This window comes from Falco rusticolus, chromosome 18 (assembly GCF_015220075.1).
Source record: "Falco rusticolus isolate bFalRus1 chromosome 18, bFalRus1.pri, whole genome shotgun sequence".
NCBI lineage: Eukaryota > Metazoa > Chordata > Aves > Falconiformes > Falconidae > Falco > Falco rusticolus.
This window is the reverse complement of record NC_051204.1, coordinates 530,452-550,962: the sequence shown is the minus strand read 5'-3', so window position 1 is coordinate 550,962 and position 20,511 is coordinate 530,452. Positions and strand designations below refer to the sequence as shown.

At 62.3% G+C, this 20,511-nt stretch overlaps 1 protein-coding gene across 13 annotated transcripts; it reads left to right on the top strand.

Annotated features, from left to right (window-relative positions):
- The first annotated feature begins 657 nt into the window (after nucleotides 1-657).
- On the top strand, nucleotides 658-20,283 carry UBTF (upstream binding transcription factor). 13 transcript variants are annotated; one of them, XM_037411301.1, is made up of 22 exons: nucleotides 658-803; nucleotides 4,794-4,925; nucleotides 7,912-8,087; nucleotides 8,395-8,478; nucleotides 9,175-9,330; nucleotides 10,073-10,137; nucleotides 10,780-10,909; nucleotides 11,389-11,499; nucleotides 11,804-11,937; nucleotides 12,373-12,514; nucleotides 12,861-12,902; nucleotides 13,684-13,797; nucleotides 13,992-14,147; nucleotides 14,645-14,800; nucleotides 15,034-15,144; nucleotides 15,234-15,322; nucleotides 15,529-15,718; nucleotides 16,000-16,047; nucleotides 16,267-16,335; nucleotides 16,739-16,885; nucleotides 17,255-17,374; nucleotides 17,792-20,283. In XM_037411301.1, the coding sequence occupies exons 2-22, from the start codon at nucleotides 4,868-4,870 to the stop codon at nucleotides 17,903-17,905; spliced, it is 2,412 nt and encodes an 803-aa protein (XP_037267198.1). In that variant the 5' UTR covers nucleotides 658-803; nucleotides 4,794-4,867; the 3' UTR covers nucleotides 17,906-20,283. The 13 variants fall into 13 exon arrangements, with proteins under 13 accessions (XP_037267198.1, XP_037267197.1, XP_037267195.1 ...); XM_037411300.1 differs by lacking the exon at nucleotides 658-803 and adding an exon at nucleotides 1,108-1,133; XM_037411298.1 differs by lacking the exon at nucleotides 658-803 and adding an exon at nucleotides 1,240-1,540.
- The last annotated feature ends 228 nt before the right edge of the window (nucleotides 20,284-20,511 follow it).

The following is a 20,511-nucleotide window of genomic DNA, read 5'->3' as shown; positions in this document are numbered from 1 at the left end:
GTGGCAGGTGCCTGCCAGCACTGCCTGTGCCGTCTTGGCCACCGGCACGGAGGTGGCTGGAGCTCACCAGTACCACATGGATGGCCACCAGCACACAAGTGGCCAGAGCTCACTGGTAGTGTGCAAGCAGCTGGCAGCGTGCAAATGGCCAGAGCTCACCAGTGGTATGCAAGCAGCTGATGGTGTGCAAATGGCTGGAGCTCGCCAGTAGTGTGCACACGGTCAGAGCTGCCCGGTAGTGTGCAAGCAGCCAGTGGCATGCAAATGGCCAGAGCTCACCAGTAGCGTGCAAGCAGCCAGCAGCGTGCAAATGGCCGGAGCTTGCTGGTAGCATGCAAGCAGGCTGTGGCATGCAAATGGCTGGAGCTCACCAGTAGTGTGCAAATGGACAGAGCTGGCCGGTAGCGTGCAAGCACCGGTGCCGTGCAAATGGCTGAGCTGGCCAGTAGTATGCAAGCGGATGACAGTGTGCAAGCACCGGTGCCGTGCAACGGCCGGGCTGGCCGGTGCCCCGCCGAGGGCCGGTGCCGTGCGATGGCCGGGCTGGCCGCAGCGCGCAGGCGGCCTGGAGCGGCCATGGCGGGCGGGCGGCCATCGCGCACGGCAGCCCCGGCCGGCGGGCGGCAGCGGAGTGGGGGGGGCGAGCGGCCGGGGCCGTGCCGGTGCCGGGGCCCGGAACGGCCGGTGTTGTGCCGGCAGCCTGGGATGGCCCGTAATTTGCAGGCAGCTCGGGATGGCCGGTAATTTGCAGGCAGCTGCCCGGCCGGGATTGGCTGCGGGGAATGACGCCCAGCACAACAAAGGTGGAGTTGGAGAAATTGCATTAAAAAAAATTAAGAGCGAGAGAGAGGAGAAAGGGAGCGGGGAGCGGAGGGAGGGGAGGAAACTGCCCCTCGCCCGCCCCGCCGGGGAGATTCCCCACCGCGGCCGTGTCCCGGGGCTGCCCGGGGCCGCGGGGCGGGCAAGGAGTGCGGCCCCGCCGTGGCGGAGGGGACCCACCGGGGCGGGAGGCGGCTCGGCTCGGCTTCCCCCCCCCCCCCCCCCCCCCGCTTCCCCCCCCCTTTTTTTCTCTCTCTCTCTTTTTTTTTTTTTTTTTTTTTTTATGCAAACGCCGGGCGAGGATTGTTGCACATGTAAGGAGATTTTTTTTTCCCTTTCCCCCCCCCTTCCCTCCTCTCTCCTTCCTCCTCCTCCTCCTCCTCTTTTTCTTCTCGCCACAGTGTTGCAAAAGCAAAGAGCAATAAAAAACACGGCGAAAGCGGCGGGAGCGCGGGGCGGCGGCGGCCGGCGGTGCCGCTTGGGGAGCGGCGGAGGCTGGCGGCGGACCCCGGCGCGCAGAGCCCGGCTGATTGGAAGAGAAAACGCAGCGCCATGGAGGCGGGGGAAAGCGCGATCGTCTCTGCGGGGACTGGAGCGCGTCCACGCCCGGGGCCAGCGCTGCAGAGCTGGCCGCCGTTCAACCGCCGCTTCCCCGCCCCGGCCCCGCCGAGCGAGCCCCGGCCCCGCCGAGCCGCGGCCCCCCAAAGCCGCGGCCCCGCAGGTACGTGCCTGCGCCGGGGGAGCCGTGCCGCGCCGTGCCGCCCGGGCTCGCCATTCGCCGCCGCGCCGCTCCGCCGGCGGGGCTGGAGGAGGCGCTTTGTTCCTCCCGGGCTGCCGCCGCCGCCGCGCTCGGTAAGCGCCGCCGCTCCGCGGGCTCTCGCCGCCCGCCGCGGCCGGGGGGGCTTGCGCTCGGTGGGGTGGGCTTTTTTTTTTTGTTTTGGCGGCTTTTTTCTTTTTCTTTTTTTTTTTTTTTTTCTCCCCCTAATCGAGGAAAGCAAAACCAGCTCGTTTTCGCGCAGGCCCCGCGGGCAGGAAGCCGCCGCCGGGTCTCGCCCGCCCGCCCGCTCCGGCCCCGGCCGCGTCCGCGCCGGCGGGGGGCACCGCGCTGGGGCTCGGGGCGGGGGGGAGCGCACGGCTCGGCGGCCTCGGTGTGCCCCCCCTCCCTCCTTTCCCTTCCCTTCCCTCTCCTCCTCCTCGCTCCCTCCCTCCTTCCCGCTCGCCCTCCCTCCCTCCCGGCTGCCGCAGCTGGATTTCGGGGGCAGGCTTCCAGCGCTGGGCGGTTGTTTTTCCCCAGCCCGGGTGAGTCCCGCGCCGCGGCGGGGAGCTGGGCGCCGCGCTCCGCCGGCTGCGTGCCCGGGCTCGTCCGCTCCCCCCCGCCGCGCTTTATACCCCTCTCCCCTTATTCTCTTTTTATATATATAGATTATTTTTTTTAAAACACCCCTTTTTTTTTTTCTCCCCCCCCCCCTCCCTCCTCGCCTTTCTTCCCCCCTTCTTTCTTCCTTTCTTCCCTCCGGACCGGGAGCGGGGCTCCAGCCCCCCGCTGGGTGGGTGGGTGTTTCTGGGCTCGAGGAGGGGTCGCGGAGAAGGGGGGGGGGGAAGGGAAGAGGAGAGGAGGGGGCGGCGGTGGGGAAAAAAAGGGGGGAGGATTGGGTAGGAGCCGCTCCCCGGGGGTCGGTGCGGGGAGGTCGCGCTGCCCTCGCCCGGCTCGCTGCAGCTGCCCGGCCGCCCCCAGCCGGGCATCCCCGCCCCCCCTTCCCCCTCCTCCTCCTCCTCCTTCTTCTTCTTCTTCTTCCCCCAGCGGCTCCGGCGCGGGGCTGGGGCTGCGGCGGCTCGGCTCGAGCTCCCCCCCCCCTCCTCCTCCTCCTTCCACCTCCTCCTCCTCCTTCTCTCCTCTCCTCCTCCTCCCCCTTGCAGCCCGGAGAGGTGGGTTTGTCTCGGCTTTATAACCGCGCCGGCTGCACGGGTGGAGGGGAAGGAGCGGCGGGCGGAGGCGGGCGCAGCCCGGCCATTGTGTGCCGCGGCGGAGAGCGGCCGCGCCGGCCGGTAACGATGGGGGGGATGGCGGATGGGGAGAGCCGGGGGCGGGGGGGGGGGGGGGCGGCAAGCCGCGGCGCATTGCATCGCTCCGGGGGGCCGGGGGAAGCGGAGAGGGGCCGGGGAAGCGCGCGCGCTTCCCCGGCCCCTCTCCGCTTCCCCCGGCCCCCCGGACTCGCCTCCATTGTCTTGCCCGGGGGGGTGGGGGGTGGCTGTGCTGTGGGGGGGGGAAGGCGAAGGCGGCTCGCTGGCGCCCGGGTGGGAACCGGGGGCGGGAGGGGGCCGGGGAGGCGCCGCCGGGGCCGCCCGCGCTCGGTCCCACCCGGTTCCTGCTGCCTGGCGGAGGAGGAGACTGGAGCTGGCCGGCGGCGCAGGGCATGTGCGGGCTCCCCGCCTCCGCCCGACGGCCCGGCCCCTTCCTCCCCCGCCTCCTCCTCCTCCTCCTCCTCCTCCCCCCCCCCCCCCCGCCCCCCCCCAGGCGCGGGATCCGGTTCCCCCCCCCCCCCGGGGGATCCCGCGCCCCCTCCCCCCCGGGGATCCCTCTGCGCGCGCAACGCGATCGCCCCCGCCACGCCCCGCGATGATCCGATGGATCCCTCCCCTTGCCACGATCCCGCCTTCCTACCTCCGGGTGTAACCCCCCTCCGCCCCGCGGCGATCCCCGGTCCGCCGACGCCTCCGGGGGATGGGCCGATCCCACCCCCGGGGTGATCCCGCATCCAACCCACGAGGTGGTCCCAGATCCGCCCCCCCATCCCCCTCGAGGGCTTATCCCACCCCGGGGGTGATCCCTGGTCCCACCCTGGGGTGATCCCCCATCCATCCCCCCCCCCCCCCCGCCGGAGGTGGTCCCAGATCTGCCCGCCCCAGAGGCTAACCCAGCCCTGGGGCCATCCCCCCCCGCCCCGAGGGCTCATCCCACCCCGGGGTGATCCCACGCCAGGGCCTGATGGGGTCTGCACCCCCATCCACCCCCCTGGGACTGATCCCCCCCCCCCCCCCCAGCAATCCCAGACCTGCCCCCTGCATCTCCCCAGGGCCTGGTGGGGCCTACACACACCCCCCACCCCACCCTTGCCTTCTGTCAACCCCGCGTTCCCCCTCCCAGGAGCTGATCAGCCCCCCCAGGGCAATACTCGATCCCTCCTGCGGCCTGGGGGGTCCTGCCCCCCCCCCCCCCCCCCCCCCGGGCAGTCCCCGATGCCCCCAGGGTGATCCTGCCTCAGCCCTGGGGCCTAGATCCCCCCTGGGAGGCCCAGGCCCAGCTGCATCCCCCAGCCCTGGGGCCTGCTCTGGCCTGTCCTCCTGGATTGATCTGCCCCCAGGCCCGCGGGCCTGCCCCCCAAGCCCCCCTTGGAGCTGGGGGATCCTTCTGTCCTCTGAGCATGCCCCCTGGCCCTGGCGGGATCTCACCTGATCCGTGGTGTCCCTTCCTTTGAGACCCACTTTTTGTCAGGGGGGTCAAACACGGCTTGGAAGATCCCTTAGAGCCCTGTTGGCTCAGATCCCCCTGACCCCGCACCTATGGATCCCACACACCACAGGGGACCCCCTGAACCCTTCTCCCCTTGGATCTGTGGGGATCCCCCTGGGATCCTGCCCCACCCCACCCCGGGGACATCGCCCTCCGAACCTCGTCCCCCTGCCCGTGCACCCCTTTTCTCCTCACCCCGCTAGGCTGGGGGTCACGCCGTCATTCAGAATCCCCCCTCCATGAACCCCCTGCAGGATCTCGGGGACGCCCCCATGTACCCTCCTCCTTTACTACGCCTGCCCTGCACCTCCTCTCCAAGTCCCCTCCAACCTCACAGGGTCCCAGTACCTCATTCATCTGGGGGGGCATGGATGCCTGGGTCAGGCCCCCCTGCTCCCCGTCAGGGGTTGGGGGTCCCTCCAGCTTGGGGGGGGTGCCTAGCGGGGGTCTCCTTTGCTTGCAGAGCTGAGCAGGAGTGATCTCGGGTAGTGCGCAAGGGAGCCGGCAGGGACCGTCCTGGGCGCAGGCAGGTGGAGGATGAACGGCGAAGCCGAGTGCCCTGCAGACTTGGAAATGACAGCTCCCAAAAACCAAGGTGAGTCCCCCCGCAACCACAGCCCCCCCCCCTCCACACCGGGGTCCCACGGGAATACCGCTGCCGGTTTTAAAAAATAACAGCAAAAAAAGCCCCAAACATTGGGGTGGCCCTTTTGTCCAAGGGATGGAGGAGCCGCGATCCCGGCTGTGCCAGTGCTTGGGGGGGATTTACCGGTGCGGGCTCCCCCACGGATGGGCACGCACACGTGTGCTGGCGTGTGGATGCATGTGCAGCGCCGGCAGCCCCCCTGGTCCTGGTGAGGTGGCCACCAGTTCGCAGCGCTGAGGATGCTCTTTTTGGGTGGCTGGCGTTTCGGGCCCGGGGGGCTGGCACAAAGAGGTGCTGCCTTTGCCGTTCACATCTGGGCTGCATTAAAAGCTGAGTCGTTACCTTGGGCCTCCGGCTTCCAGACCCCAGGATGACATCAGAGGTTCAGCTTTTATTGAAAAAGGGGCAGGAAAACAAGAAAAAAGGGACATTTTATTTGGGGCAGCCTGCCTGGGCAGCGGGGCTCTGCTGCCCCACCACCCAAAAACTCCCTGGGTGACCCCCCCAGCCCCGGGGGGTGCAGCCTAGCCCCCCTCACCCCTCTAGTCCCCCCAGCTTCCCTCCGTTGCCGCAGTCAGTCTGTTGCCCCGAGCGAACCCAGCTGGAGCACGTGTTCTTCGCTGGGTCTTTAGATGGATTTAATTACACCGGGGCAGCTTTCCTAATATAGACCTGGCCTGGCCGATGCCAGGAGAGCTGGGGATAAATCGGTCCCAGGGCACAGACAGCCCCATTCATCTTGGCAGGTGAACTCCACAATTCCAGAGTTTTTGGGCAAACCCCAGCCAGTCGGAGGGGGACAAGAGCAATGCGGGGCTGGGTGTGGGGTCCCCGTCATCCCCACCCCGCTGCCGGCGAGGTTTTTGGGATGTTTCCACAGTTTTTTATGTATTCCTGTGGGCTGTGGTTATTTCAGCTGTCTGCTGGCGGGAGGGGGTGGGGGGGTCACACAGGGCCAGAGGTCTTGAGGCATTCCTGCGTTGGAGAGGGGAAACTGAGGCATGGGGCTTGTTGATGGGGGCAGGTTTGGGGAGGGGGGGGTGTCTCATCCCCTTTTCCTTCCCCGCTTGATTTTCCCGGCTGTGCTGCTTTCCGTTATTTCTCCCGATTTCTGCAAGTAAAGTCGGCACCAGCATCACAGCCCGATTCTGCCTCATTAGTCCTTGCCTGGTGGGTATGAAAGTGGATGGGAAAAATAGGAAGACAAAATTTTGGGCTCGGTGGCCCCTCAGCTGTGATCTACTCCCACCCAGGATGTGCTGGGGGGATGGGAGGTTCCTGTCTCTTTTCCCCCATGGTGACATTTTGGGGCTCTGAAGCTGGGAGTGCGGAGACACGTCCTGAGCCACTGGGCTCCGTGCTTTATGGTTGCGGGGGCGGGTGGGCGGGGGGCTCTTTCTCTCTACCCCCTGCCCCCAATTAATCACTAACAGACCTGATGAGGTAACCTTAGAGACCATCTGGATCTCAAACTGTTCCTGCCTTGGACCCCCAACCTTACAGGCTCAGGAGGCAAAGTGGGGTGGGGGGACAGGTTCTGGCTGTGCTCCCCACCCCTACCTGTGGGTCCTATGTGTCCTTTAACACCCCTCATGCGGATTTGGGGCTCAGTGGGGCGGTTGCCCTCCACAAGACCGATGCAGATGCAGGACATGGAGGCAGGCAGAGGTGGTGGTTTTGTGCACACTGAGTTTGAGCGGAGGGAGAGCTACAGCTGGGTATTTCTGGGAGCTTGTTTTCATTCCTGGGGGCAGTGGGAGAAAGGTCCTCCCCTCATCCATGACCGGCTTGCACTGTCCACTTCTCACCGGGATGCGCTGTGTCCCTTAGGCAGCTTGGAACACCCGTGTTCGCCCGGTGGTGGTGTGGGGCAGGGGACACTGTGGAGAGCCAGTCCCACACCTGGGGAGCCCCTGGGCTTGGGTGCCTGTCCCAGGCTGAAGCAGGCAGGGCTGTGTGGGTGTGCAGCTTGGGGCACTGCTCCTCCTCCAGCCCGTCCCCAGGGACCTCTCTTTCCGCTCCCAGGGCCCGCTGCTTTTCCCCAGGGCCACCCATCTTTGCAGAGCACCCAGGGTTCCTCTCCCCAGCTGGTGCACAGCCCAGCAGAGGAATTCCCCTGGCAAGGAAGCAGCCCCGGAGTCAGTGCTGGATGAGGCAGTCAGTGCTGGGAGATCTTGCCCGCTGCCTGTCCCAGCATGGGGCTGCTGTGAGTCCGGGCCTCCTGGTTGCTCCAGGCTCCCTGTTTTTGCCACGTGCCCATCCCGTCAGCCCAGCAGCTTGTCCGTACGGGAGCTGGGGATTCTTCTGGCAGCTCAGGGGATGATGGGGTGGCGTAACCATCGCCCCTGCTCCATCAGGGAGCCTGCTGCAAGACGGGGAGGCTGTGCTGGGCTCTGCCCCCCTTGCTTTATTGTCTCTTGAGTTTTGACCTTGGCAGAGGTCAACATGGAGCTAGGTCCTGGGTGATGGCAAGGCTCTCCAAGTTGAAGGAAAAGCAGCACTGGGGTTTTCCCATTGCTCCGGACACATCTTCTCCCCTTAGAAAGTGGGTTTCCCTGTTTCCTCCTTGGCTGGAGAGCACGTTGCTCCCGTCTCGCTCTGCAGGGCTTCGCTCCTGTGTGTAGGAAATAGCCCTCTGCTCCCGCACGGCAGAGCTGTTGCCTTATCTGATGGTGTACTGGGATGAGCGAGTCCCTCTGGTTTGCACCGAGTGGATTTTCTAGCTTTGCCTGGATTGTTTTGGCCCGTAGAAAGTTGCTCGAGGGTGATGGAAACAGCCATGTCCCTTTGATCTTTAATCTTGAGAGGCAGCATGTGGAGATTACGTGTCCTGGCGTGCGGTCCAGAGCTGCACGCTGGGAGCTGTAGTCCCCATGTCCTGCCGGGAAGGCTGCCTGCCCGTTGCTGCTGCTAAGCCTGTTTCTTTGCTGCCCAGACCGCTGGTCTCAGGAGGACATGCTGACTCTGCTGGAGTGCATGAAGAATAACCTGCCCTCCAACGACGGGAGCAAGTTCAAAACCACCGAGTCCCACCTGGACTGGGAGAAAGTGGCTTTCAAGGACTTCTCGGGGGAGATGTGCAAGATGAAGTGGATGGAGATTTCTAATGAGGTAATCGACAGCTGCGCGGGGCTCAGAGGGGTCTCTGTGAGAGGGACCAAGCATCCTGGTGACCTTCTGGGACTGTTTGAATCGCTCAAGCCCAGCGCCCCAAGTCCTTGGCCATTAGTGCCGACACTGTCACGTTGCCATCGGCATTGCGAACCCCTCGGAGGTGCTGGGATGGGTCATTTGCCCGGTGGTGTTAGGAGACCCTGTGGGTTCAAGCTGTGCTGAGAATGGCTCAGTGCCAAGCAGGCATCTGCCCTGTCCCCCGCGTCCAGCCTGTTCATGTTTGTGGCCCTTTGTTACCCCACAGGTGAGGAAGTTTCGGACCCTCACGGAGCTCATTATGGATGCCGAAGAGCACGTGAAGAATCCTTACAAGGGCAAAAAGCTCAAGGTATTGGGCAGGAATTGTGGTCGGTCCCTAAAGGGGGACCTCCTCCTTCACCGGGACAGGGGCCTGTCACCCATGTGGCACCCCAGATCCATGTGGCTCTGCCACTAGAGTCCCTGCAGGCACCTCACCGCCCGTAATCCCTGCGGCCGGCTGCCCAAGGCTCCGCAGGCTGCGGGCTCTGGGCCCAGGCCAAGTCCAGGGTACATTTAATATGGCTGGCTGTATTGCTGGCAGCCTGCATCCAAGTTTAGCACCAGGGGGGCCGGGAAGCCTCTGTCCTATTCCTGGCCTGCTGGGTCGGGTGGGGTGCTGCTTTTGTCCAGGCGGCCTTGGGGCAGCCAGTGCTCTGCCACCAGCCGTCCCCAGGAGGTGGGTCCCATCCTCGCCTTCTGCCTCAGTTTCCCCTCTTGCAGCACAGCCACTGTGCCCCCAGCTCTGGATGGCTGGAGGCTGCTCCTGAGATGCCCTGGGATATTGTAGTTCCTGGGGAAGGGAGTCCTTGTTCCCAGCATTTTTCCCTGCCTTCCCTGCAAAGCTGGGGTGTTCCCAAGTCAGGGAGCTGGATCACCAGCAGGGCTGGATGGAGGCAGGTCTCCGCCAGTACCAGCGGGAGCTGGGAGCTGGCAGGGTTTGGCCATGCCCTCCACAGTGCTGCCGGCTCCACACTCAGCATCTGCCACTCTGCTCTCTCCCCAGAAACACCCCGACTTCCCCAAGAAGCCCCTGACTCCCTATTTCCGCTTCTTCATGGAGAAGCGGGCCAAATATGCCAAGCTTCACCCTGAAATGAGCAACCTGGATCTCACCAAGATCCTGTCCAAGAAGTACAAGGAGCTTCCTGAAAAGAAAAAGGTACGGGGTGGGGGGGCGTTAGCAAGCCCCTTCCCACTTGTGTGCCTCTGCATGCTGGGCTTTGCCTGTGCAGCTCTCCCAGTAAAACCAGTAGAGCCCAGCCTCTGCCTGGTGAGGGTTTAATCTGGCTCTCAGTGGGAGAAGGCCTGGGTGCTTGTTCAGTCCCGTCAGACCAGTAAGACTCCCTTTGCTTTTCCTGTCCTTGTTCCCAGGATCTGTGGGGTGGAGGCTGGCTGGGTCTGTCCCTTGTCCGTCTCTTCCAGACGGACCTGGATGATGACTTTGCTGTTGGGTGGATCTGTATTTAACGCTGGGGTTAGATCACACGCCCCACCGCGGCTTCCCTGTCCGAGTGAGGGATGGAGGGGCCGGCTCTGCTCCGAGATGCTGGAGGTGGCCTTGGGCTTGGCCAGAGCCTGGGCAGGCATTTTGGGTGTCCCAGCTTTCATCCTGGGTGGGTTTGCCACCAGCAGGACAGGTCCAGGGCACAAAGCCCTGCTGTGCCCTCTTGCCCAGGGCTGCTGGGGTGCAGGGAGAGAGGGGAGATCCTGCCTCTGAATCCCGAGGCAGGCTGGAAACCCTCAGCTGGGAGCTGCAGGACTGGTCTGGTGGGCTGGGGAGCCTTTGAGTCCCACTGGGGCTGCGGGCTGCCCAGCTGGCAGGGTCGACAGGGATGTATCTGCCTGCCCGTTCACCAGTGCTGACGTCCTTCTCCACCTCCCCGGTGACTTTGTGTCCCCAGATGAAATACATCCAGGACTTCCAGCGAGAGAAGCAGGAGTTTGAGAGGAACCTGGCAAGGTTCAGGTGAGCAGGCAGCCCCCTGCCCCATTTCCCGCTCTGGGCAGACCCAGTCTCCCCTCCTGCATGTAGCTCAGAGACGAAGCTCTGATGGGCTCTGTGTCTTGAAGGCAGAAAGGAAGAGGGGATGCTGGAAAAAAAAAAGAGCAAGGAGAAGGTGTCTGAGAGCAGCCATCTGTTTGGGAGACTTGGTGTTGGTGACGGGGAGAGAGTGGAGGACCGGCCACGCTCTGGGGGTTAGGGTCTGCAAGGGGAGGACAGGAGCCCTGCCACCAGCGCTGTGAAAAGCTGTGGTGGCCACCCCGTTCCCCCCAAAGCTTCCCTTGGAATGTGGTTGCTGTGACCCAGGTGGGGTCCTGGCGTTCCCCATGACCCACCGCTGCTCCAGGGATGCAGCCCTGCCTGGCACATGAAAGGCAACACTTGTAGTTGATGCTCCCCCAGGAGGGGTGGGCTCGAATCTCTCCTAAAACCCTCCTGCTCATTTTGGGGACAGACAAACCCACTCACCCCACCCCCCGATTGTCCGAGCCCGTGGAGGCTCAGCCCTGCGGTGACGGTTACCCCTCAGTGGGGAGGTTTAGGGGGTGCTCTCCTGCCTGCGACCTCCGTAACGCTCTCCCTTCCCCACCTCCCTGCCGGGTAAAGGGAAGATCACCCGGATCTCATCCAGAACGCCAAGAAATCTGATGTCCCTGAAAAACCCAAGACCCCCCAGCAGCTGTGGTACAACCACGAGAAGAAAATCTACTTGAAAGTGCGTCCAGATGTGAGTACGGTGGGTGGGAGTGCGTGTGAGTGTGAGTGTCGAGGGGTCCTGCACCCCGCTGCTGGGGGGAGAGGAGGGGGAAATGAGAGAAGCAATTTTAGGGGGGGGACGGGATGGAAGACGCTACTAGAAGCTCCCAGCAGTCTGGATGGAGGTAAGACGGGGCTCTGCACATCTGGAAGAAGCTCAGGGGTACAGACCCCACTTTTTGCCTGCAGTCAGAGGGGTGACCACAGCCTGAGGCAGGGCAGGACAGGTTGCCAGCGCAGACCTCCACCTCTGGCCATGCCCCACACTCACACGCACCCCCTTCCCCGGCCACGAGCTCAGCTCGCAGCCACCCCACGGCCCCAAGATGGGTGCTGCTGGGACAAAACGGCGGGCCACACTATTTTTGCCTTTTTTTTTTTTTTTTCCTTTTTCCCCCCCCCCCCCTTCTTTTTTTGGATTTTACCCCTCTGCCCTCACCTCTGGCTTTGGGTTTTCAGGCCACCACGAAGGAGGTGAAAGAGTCGCTGGGCAAGCAGTGGTCTCAACTCTCGGATAAAAAGAGGCTGAAATGGATTCATAAGGCCCTGGAACAGCGGAAGGAGTACGAGGTAGGGAGCAGCCTCACCCGTTCCCCTCCACACTCGTCCCTGCGTTCACTCTGAGCCACTCTGCCTCCCGGCCACAGCCACCGGCAGCTAGCTAGCCTCACCGGATAGCCAGCGTGGGCATTCAGCTAGATCCTTGCAGGTCCCTAGTGAGTCTGAGCCCTGTCTCCTCCAGTGACATTCGGGGAAGGGAGAAGTACCACTGGGGAGATGATTAGGACAATGGTTGGCTTCTCTTTCCTCCTCCTCTGGCCCCAGCCAGGCGGGGATCGGAGCCCTTCTCCTGACCGCTCTCTGGCCTTTGCAGGAGATCATGCGTGACTACATCCAGAAGCACCCCGAGCTGAACATCAGTGAGGAGGGCATCACCCGCTCCACCCTCACCAAGGCGGAACGGCAGCTCAAGGACAAGTTTGACGGACGACCCACAAAGCCACCTCCGTGAGTCCTGTCCCTCCCTGTCTGGGCGCAAGGGATGTGTCCCTCTAGGAGCTATGGCTTCAGGCTCTTGGCTGGCTTGGGCAGTCGTGGGTTCTGGCTAATGAGGAAGCCGAGGCTCTGCCTGGCTTGGAGAGCCCCGATCATTTCTGGGACCATGAGTACAGACTGTCAATGATGCCATTAACCTGGTCCTTAAATAAGTTACATATACATTTATGGAGAATCTGAGCAAGGTTTATGGCGATGGTGTTATGCTCCAGGTTGGGGGAAAATCCAGCCCCTCGATTCCCTCAAATGCAGGCACCTCTGGCACAGCACTTCACTGCCCAGTGCACCTGGGAGGTCTTGGGGGGCTCTGAGCACCCAGCTAGCTCTGCGGAGGGGACGTGAGTGCGCCAGGTTGTCCCTAATGCTGGGTCCCTCCATCGGTTGCAGGAATAGCTACTCCCTGTACTGTGCAGAGCTGATGGCCAACATGAAAGACGTGCCCAGCACCGAGCGGATGGTGCTGTGCAGCCAGCAGTGGAAACTGCTCTCCCAGAAGGAAAAGGACGCGTACCACAAAAAGTGTGATCAGGTGCATGGCTGAGGATGGAAAGATGGGTGGACAGGCCGATGGGCGCTGGTGCTATGGGGAAGGAAAGGAGGAGCAGGATGGGAGAGCTTGGGCTACACATCTTGTTGGAAGTGAGCCCCTCACCCTTCCTCAGTGCCCGTTTGTGTCATCTCGACCGCCAGTTCCCCTGGAGGTCCTCTGTCACCTCCCTTCGTCCTCTGTCTCCCCGCTCTGTGTGTGTGGGACCAGCAGATGGTCTGGGTGGAGGATGCTGTGCCGGGCGGGCTGAGGTTGGGTCAGGGACTGCGTGAGGCAGGGGTGGGGCGGGGGATCTCCTGTGTAACCACACGCTTCTGTCTCCCTCCAGAAAAAGAAAGACTACGAGATTGAGCTCCTCCGCTTCCTGGAGGTGAGTGCCGTGGGGGTGCCTCAGCCATTGGGTGTGGGAGACCCCAAACGTGGGGAGGGAGCCCTGGCCAGGGGCTGGAATGGGTTAAACAGGGGCTGCACTGATGCTGCCCTCTTCTGCTCCCCCCAAACGTGGCTGGACCCAGCCATGGGTGCTGGTGCAGAGGTGTTTGCACATAGTCTTGACCCTTCCTCAGCTGCCCTAATGCCTGAGCCAGTGTCTCTGTTAGGCACTGGGAGGTGGGGACAGTCCCCCAGGCTGGCAGGGGAAGCGGGGGTGAGTGGAGAGCTGGTGCTGGAGGAGGGGTTGCTGGCAGCAGCTGTGGCTGTGCAGGCGGCAGTGAGTCTCTCGCTTCCTTCCCTTGGCTGGGGCGTAGGTGGGGGGAGCCGCGCGGAGCTCAGCCTGCCATCATGCTCGGCCCCTGGGCGGACGTGACGCGGCCCCCGCTGCATCTGCAGGGGCAGGGGGTGGAAAACCCAGGGGTGCACCCGGATCGGGGCACCTGCCTTGGCAGAGGCGAAGCAGATGAGACTGAGCCGGGGAGGGAACAGGGCTAGGGAGGAGGGATGTTGCCCAATGATAGGGGTGACACAGGCATGGGGACCTCCAAGCTGTGCTCCCAGGCTTGCGGTGCCTGCCGTTGGCCCTGGCTGGGGTGGTCTTTGGGTGAGGACAGCTGAGTGCCTTAGCTCCCCTTCCCCAGCGTCCCTGTTCCCTGACTGCATCAAAGCCTGGTGAGTGTCAGGCCAGCTAACCGTGTCTCTCCTGCTGTGCCACACAGAGCCTGCCTGAGGAGGAGCAGCAGCGGGTGCTAGGCGAGGAGAAGATGCTGGGCAGCAACCGGAAAGGGGCAACGAGTCCAGCATCCAAAAAGTCCTCACCAGAGACTGGCAAGGTGAGAGCAGCAACCAGAGAGATGGGGCAGCATGTGCCAGAGACGTGGGATGGGGTTGCTGGCATCTTGTGGTGTTTTGAGGGTTTCGCTCCATGGCTCTTTAACCATGTTATTCCTGGGGTTGGAGGCTACCAGTGCAAGGCAGGTCCCTCAGTGGGCTTGCTCCTAGCCACGGTCCCACGTCCCTCCCTCAGGCCAGCTCAGAGAAGCCCAAACGGCCCATCTCCGCCATGTTCATCTTCTCGGAGGAGAAGCGGAAGCAGCTGCAGGAGGAGCGGCCGGAACTGTCAGAGAGTGAGCTGACCCGGCTCCTGGCCCGCATGTGGAATGACCTCTCCGAGAAGAAGAAGGTTGGTACCGTCCCTGACCCTTCTCCTCCATCCCTGTCTCTGCTGCTCCATTGGGCATCTCCAGCAGTCTGGGGGACACTGCCTGGCCTTGTGCTGCTGCAAGGGGCTTTTTGCTTGTTCCCCAGCATTGCAGCTGGGGGACGATTGTCCCCAGGAGCATCGCAGCTCCAGTGAGCCATCACCCAGGCGCTGGTGCCAGCACTGATGGGTGCTGCCAGCTGTGCCCTCTCTCTCTCGTGACCTAGTGGGTCAAAATCCAGCAACTTGAGAAGCCTTGGAGGGTCCTTGAGCCTCAGTCTAAAGACTGGATGGTTTTCCTAGTGGTGGGAGTCCTGAGGTGGGAGGGTGTGTACTGGGGGGCTGCTGGTGTTACCATGGGAACAGCACTGGGGGCAGCTGCGCCGTCCTGCTGCCTGCCCTCGCAGTGCTTGGTGGCCGGGGGCTCGTGCCCAGGTGGCCACGCTGCCCCTTCACCCCCACCGTGCACCCCTGCGCAGGCCAAGTACAAAGCACGGGAGGCAGCGATGAAGGCGCAGTCAGAGAAGAAGCACAGCTCAGATAAAGAGGAGCGTGGGAAGCTGCCCGAGTCTCCCAAGACAGCTGAGGAGATCTGGCAACAGAGTGTCATCGGTGACTACCTGGCTCGTTTCAAGGTGAGGAGTGGGCTGGGAAAGGAGCTGGAAGTGGGATCGTTGCTCCCGCCAGCAGGAATTGCCCAGCACCATCTCCCCTGCTTTCACAGTTGAGGCAGTGGGTTGGGGCTGGGAGCCATGGGGAGGACAGGGTCACAGCAAGGGAGTGGGTGCCCCGCAGTGCTTGGGGGGGCCAGGCTGGCGTCCTGGGAATCTTGGGCGCCTCTAATGTGGTGCGGGGTTCTGTGGCACAGAACGACCGGGGGAAGGCACTTAAGGCAATGGAGGTCACTTGGAACAATATGGAGAAGAAGGAGAAGCTGATGTGGATCAAGAAAGCAGCGGAGGATCAGAAGCGATACGAGGTGGGTCCTTGCTCCTTCCTGCCCCTCGCCACATACCCATGGCTGGCGCTGCCCCTGTCTCCCTGACCCCTCTTTCTTCTCTGACTCAGAGGGAGCTGAGTGAGATGCGGGCCCCTCCGTGCTCCACCAACTCCGCCAAGAAAATGAAGTTCCAGGGAGAGCCAAAGAAACCTCCCATGTGAGTACCTGGGGGTCTGGGGTCTGAAAAGTTAGATCTGGCCAGGCAAGCGGGCTGGTGCAAAAGAGCCTGGAGCAGCACTGGGGTGGAGGGAGCATGGGATGGACCATGGTGGGGACGGATGACGGTTACTGTGGGCTGCTTGCAGACACCTGGGTTCTTTGTGCATGCCATCTGATCCGCTCTCCGTGTTCCCCCCTTTGCAGGAACGGTTATCAGAAATTCTCCCAGGAGCTGCTGTCAAACGGGGAGCTGAACCACCTCCCGCTGAAGGAACGGATGGTGGAGATAGGCAGCCGCTGGCAGCGCATCTCCCAGGGCCAGAAGGACCACTACAAAAAGCTGGCAGAGGAGCAGCAGAAACAGTACAGGGTACACCTCGACATCTGGCTCAAGGTGGGTGCTGAGTCCTGATACCTGGTGGCGGCACCAGAGGGCTCTGGGATCGGTTGTTCTTGGGAATGCTTGGCGTGATCTCTGCTCACAGCCTTCCTCTGGGAACCACCATCTCCAGACCCTTTTTTGGCATTTTGTAACTTAAAGAGCCTTTAAAAAAAAATTAAAAAAAAATGCACGTGGGGAGGGGGTGCCCTGTGCTGGAGTCCTTCTTGGCTCCATGCCCTGCTCCATGCCTGCCTGGCCCTCCCTGCCCCTGACTGTCTCCCCTGTCTCCGCAGAGCCTCTCGCCCCAGGAGCGGGCCGCCTACAAGGAACACACTTCCAACGTGAGTATCCCCCCAGCATCGCCGGGGGGACCCGGGGGGCTTGGGGCTAGCCCGGGGTGAGGTTGGGCTGAGCAGCTGATGAGCCGGGCTCAGGAGAACGCCCCCGAGGGATGTGCCCCTTGCAGCTTGGCGGTGGGGTTTTCTCCCTGCTGGGCGGTGGGAAGCTGCTGAGCTCGAGCCCTGCAGCGCTAAAACGGTTTTGCTCTGTTCCCCCTGCAGAAACGTAAGAGCATAGGGAAGATCCGGGGCCCCAACCCCAAGATGAAGCCAACCATGCAGTCCAAGTCGGTGAGTGCACCGTGGCCGTGCTGGGGGCACACAGCACCCTCCTCTCTGTGGAAGGCGCCTGGGGGACACACCCAGACCTCTTGTCCAAGGCATCCCTGGTGCTTTCTTCTGCCTCCCCTTTGCTGAGACCATAAACCAAGGGTCCTCCCCAGATCTGTGCTCAGAATCCACCTGGGTCTGAGTTTTGACCCCCTGTAGTCTATGACATAAGCTTGCTTCCGCTCCTGGAGCCTTTTTGGGGCCATTTGTAAGATAAATGGGGAAAGGCTCCCAGGAAGACATGCGGGAGGAGCCACCTGATCCTGCTCCATGGGTGGAGGAACCCAGGGATGGGGTGCTGCACCCAGGGGTGCTGGTGTGTCCCAGGGTCTCTGCCTATGACCAACCCTCTCCCACCCCACAGGAGTCAGAGGATGACGACGAGGAGGAAGAAGAGGAGGAAGACGACGATGAAGATGAGGACGATGACGATGACAACGGTGACTCTTCAGAGGAAGGTGGCGACTCCTCAGAGTCCAGCAGTGAGGAGGAGAGTGAGGACGGGGACGAGGTGAGGCTGCGGTGCGTGCCGCGGGGAGGGCGCTGGGGCCAACCCGGGCCCCGCTCCGCTCCCATACTACTTGCTCTGCCCCCCACTGACCCTCCAGGGCTGGGCGTCCGCACCCGGGCTCAGATAGGACCATGGTGGAGGAGCTCCCGGGAAGCAGGGGGACACGGGGAGGCGAAGGGGAATGGGATACCCCCACACACCCCCCCAACGTCCCCGGGGAGGGTGCGAGGAGCAGCCGCGGGGCGTAGTTAGGAGCAGCCTCGGGACGTAGAGGTGCGGGTTGTGCAGAGCCCCCAGTGAGCAGAGAAAAATCTCCTGTCTTTTTCCTGGTGGAGATACTGAGTCTGGTCTCGGCTCCGTTTGCGCCAGTGTGAATGCCGAGTAAGTCACCAGAGTCAAAGTTTTACACCGGTGCAACTGAAATCAGAGTATGCTGGATGGCGCTGGGGCCAGAAACCGTGTCCGTGCCTTGTGCTCGCCACCGGACAGGTGAGGTGTTTCGACCCCCTCGTTGGTCTCAGCTCACGCCTCTTCCTTCCCTGGCTTTAGAGGGGGGAAACTGAGGCACGAGGCGGGTCGGGTACCCTACCTCAGATCGTGTAGCGAGGCAGTGGCAGAGGTGAGGGTAGGACCCCCGCGCGCTGCTCCGGCACGCTCCCCCCCTTCTGGCACCCCTGAGCTGAGCCCTTGCAAATTCATTCCCGCCCCATGTCCCTCCTCCATCCCCCCGACCCTGGGGTGGCAGCGGTGGGAGGGATGGGGTTGCACCCCCTGCTCCGTGGGGAACCCCCTGTGCCACAGTGGGGAGGGTGAGCAGGGGGCCAGGGGGAGATGATGGACAGCAGCTGGGGCCCCCCCACCCTGCCGCTAACCCCCCCATCCTCTCTGCCATGCCCCCCTCCCCAGAACGACGACGATGACGAGGATGAGGATGATGAGGATGAGGATGACAACGACTCAGAGGGCAGCAGCAGTTCCTCCTCCTCCTCTGGGGACTCCTCTGACTCCGACTCCAACTGATGCAGCCAAGCTCTTAGTAACGTTGTTTGGTTTCTCGGTTTCGGTCCCGAATCCCACCCCCAGCCCCCCAAAACCTTTTCCTCCTCTTCCTCCTGCCCCACCCGGTGAGCCACAGCCCCCCGTGGGACCCCCCAACCCGGGGAGCGGGGGCCAGAGGAACCCCTCCGCCGAGCTCACACTACCAAGAGGGAGCCAGGGGCTGCTCCTCCCCTTGGCTGGGGGGAGAGGAAAGGGTGAGCCCCCTTGTCCCTCCCACCTCCCATTTATTCTCCCTTTACTGAGGGAGGGGAAGCGATTTTTTTTTTTTTTTTTTTTTTTTTTTTTTTTTTTTTGAGATTTCATTATTTTCAGAGAATCACCCCATCTCACCGCCTTCACACCCTTGCTGCCAGCTCCGGACTTTATAGAAAGAAAACAAAAACACACAGGAAAAAAACAAATACCCCCACACCCCCCTTTTTTCTTTTTTTTGGTTAAAAAGTCCCAAACAAATGCCACCACCCCCCCCACCACCACCCCTGCGCAGACCCTCCCAGCCTGGGGTGCAGAGCATGAGCCGAGTTGCTCAGGACTCAGCTGTTGGGATGTCTCCTTTCTGCCCCCTCCTCCCCTCTCTGTGCACCACCCCGGCATCTCGGGGCTGCCCACCCACCCACCCAAAAAAACCCCAACCAACCCAACCCCCCAACTCTTGTACAGTCTGGAAGCTGCACTGGGAGCTCACCGGGACCTCTGCATCCATGGCACTTGGGAACGCCGGCCACAGACATGACCACCCGGCGTGTCCCCGTGGTGGGGGGGGGGGGATGGGGGGGGGGACGGGGGGGGGGATGGGCGTGCGTGTGTGAGCGTGTGAGCGTGTGTGCCGGGGAGGCACCCGGGGCCGTGGCACGCATGGCTCCTACCCGCCCGGGGTCCTGGCTGCTCAGCGTGACCAAGGGGGGGGCATGGGGGTGCTGCCGGGGTGCCCCTCGGTGTTGTCGCTGGTTGTTGTGCTGTTGTATTTTATTTTATTCTTTTTTTTTTCTTTTCCTTTTTATAAAACGAGAAAGATACATCTTTTATTTTTTCTCCCCTCCCCCCATTTTTCCCTCCATGTCTGGTGAAGCTGCTCCTCTCCCTTCGCCCCAAACCCTGGGGGGGACCAGCGCTCCCCTTGTCCCAGTTACCCCCAGTTTGCCTCACCGGGGGGGTTCCTGCCGTCCCCGACCCCCCTGGCCATGCTGTAAATATTGGTGCGGTTTGGGTTTATTTTGGGGGGATCGATGCCCCCTTCCCTGGGAGGAGGATGGGGCTGCGGGGACCGGAGTGGGTGCGTGGGGGGGGGGGGGGGGCTGGCAGTGCCTGTCCAGGGCCCCCCCCCCCCCCCTTTTTTTTTTAAGCAGACATGAGCACCAGCAATCCCACGGCACCTCCCTGCAGGGTTCCTGTCCCCCCCCCCCGTCCCCGTCCTCCCCCCAGAACGCTCAGTGCAATTGGGGGACCCACCCCAGACTCCCACTCTGTGAGGGGTGGGGGGCACAAGGTTTGTCCCTTCTGGTCCCCCCTGTCCTGTCCCCGGAGAGGAGCTGGGCTGGGGGACAGGATTTGGGGGACCCCAGGGAAGGGGGTGGGGGGCACCTGCCCCCCCCCCCCCCCCCCCCCAGGTTGGGGAGGGGAGGCTGGGGCGGGGGGGCTTTTCCTTGTGTGCTTTAATTTAGCCATTTTTCTCTTCTTTTCACCCAAATCAGCTCAGCAGGTGGCTGGGGGGGGCGGGTATGCTGCAGGTTTGGGGGTTTTCTGGCTGCAAGGGTGGGGTCCCACGGGGCCTCACCCCCCCAGCCATGACTGCCCCTCGGGTTTGCTGCTCTCAGCACCCCAAATCCAGCCCCCCCCCCAAGACCTTGAGTCACCCCAAAACACAACCAAGGACCCCCTCAGAGCTGGGGGGGGTGTGTGTGTGACACCCCCTTCGTGGCCTCTCACTTCAAATTGGGCTGAAAAACCACCGTTTTGGGGAAATGGACCCCAGCCCTGGGGTGGGGGGGTGAACCTGGGTGCCCCCACGTGGACAATCCCCCCGTGTTCCCCCTGGGACCGGGGCCCCGAAGAGAACCCGGCCGGTGTCGTGTCCCCACCCCCCATGTCCGTCTGTCCGTCCCTCTGCCCCCCCCCCCTCCCCCCCTCCATTTGGTAATTTCCTTTAATTTTCTTCCCAATTTTTAATGCCCCCCCCATCCCCTTCCCCTAAGGGGAACCCATCCCTTTTCCTGCTGAATGTACCCAGCACCGTCGTGTTTTAGTGGATGTGTTTTTAGTACAAAAAAAAGACAAAAAAACCCCGCCTTTTTTTTCTTTTTTTCTGTTTAAAAAAAAATAATAAAAATGAAAAATTCTTACAGCGCCGACAATTGGGGGAAAAGGCGTTTGCGCTGCAAGAGAGTTGAACCTGAGTGCATTTTGGCACTGCCACAAAATCCCGGGATCCTTTAGATGGAAGTTCTTGTGAATTACATTAAAAAAAAAAAAAAAAAAAAAAAAAAAACAAACAAAAAAAATCATCTTTTTTTTCTAATATTTAAAGAGTGTTTTTGTAGGTTTAAAAAAAAGACAAAAAAAAAATTAAA

Bases quoted from the DNA above. Each gene is read 5' to 3' on its own strand.
- UBTF (XM_037411301.1), top strand. From the start codon at position 4,868: ATGAACGGCGAAGCCGAGTGCCCTGCAGACTTGGAAATGACAGCTCCC. The intron at 8,479-9,174 runs GTATTGGGCAGG...CTCTCTCCCCAG, and splicing joins ACAAGGGCAAAAAGCTCAAG to AAACACCCCGACTTCCCCAA. The intron at 12,515-12,860 runs GTGCATGGCTGA...GTCTCCCTCCAG, and splicing joins ACCACAAAAAGTGTGATCAG to AAAAAGAAAGACTACGAGAT.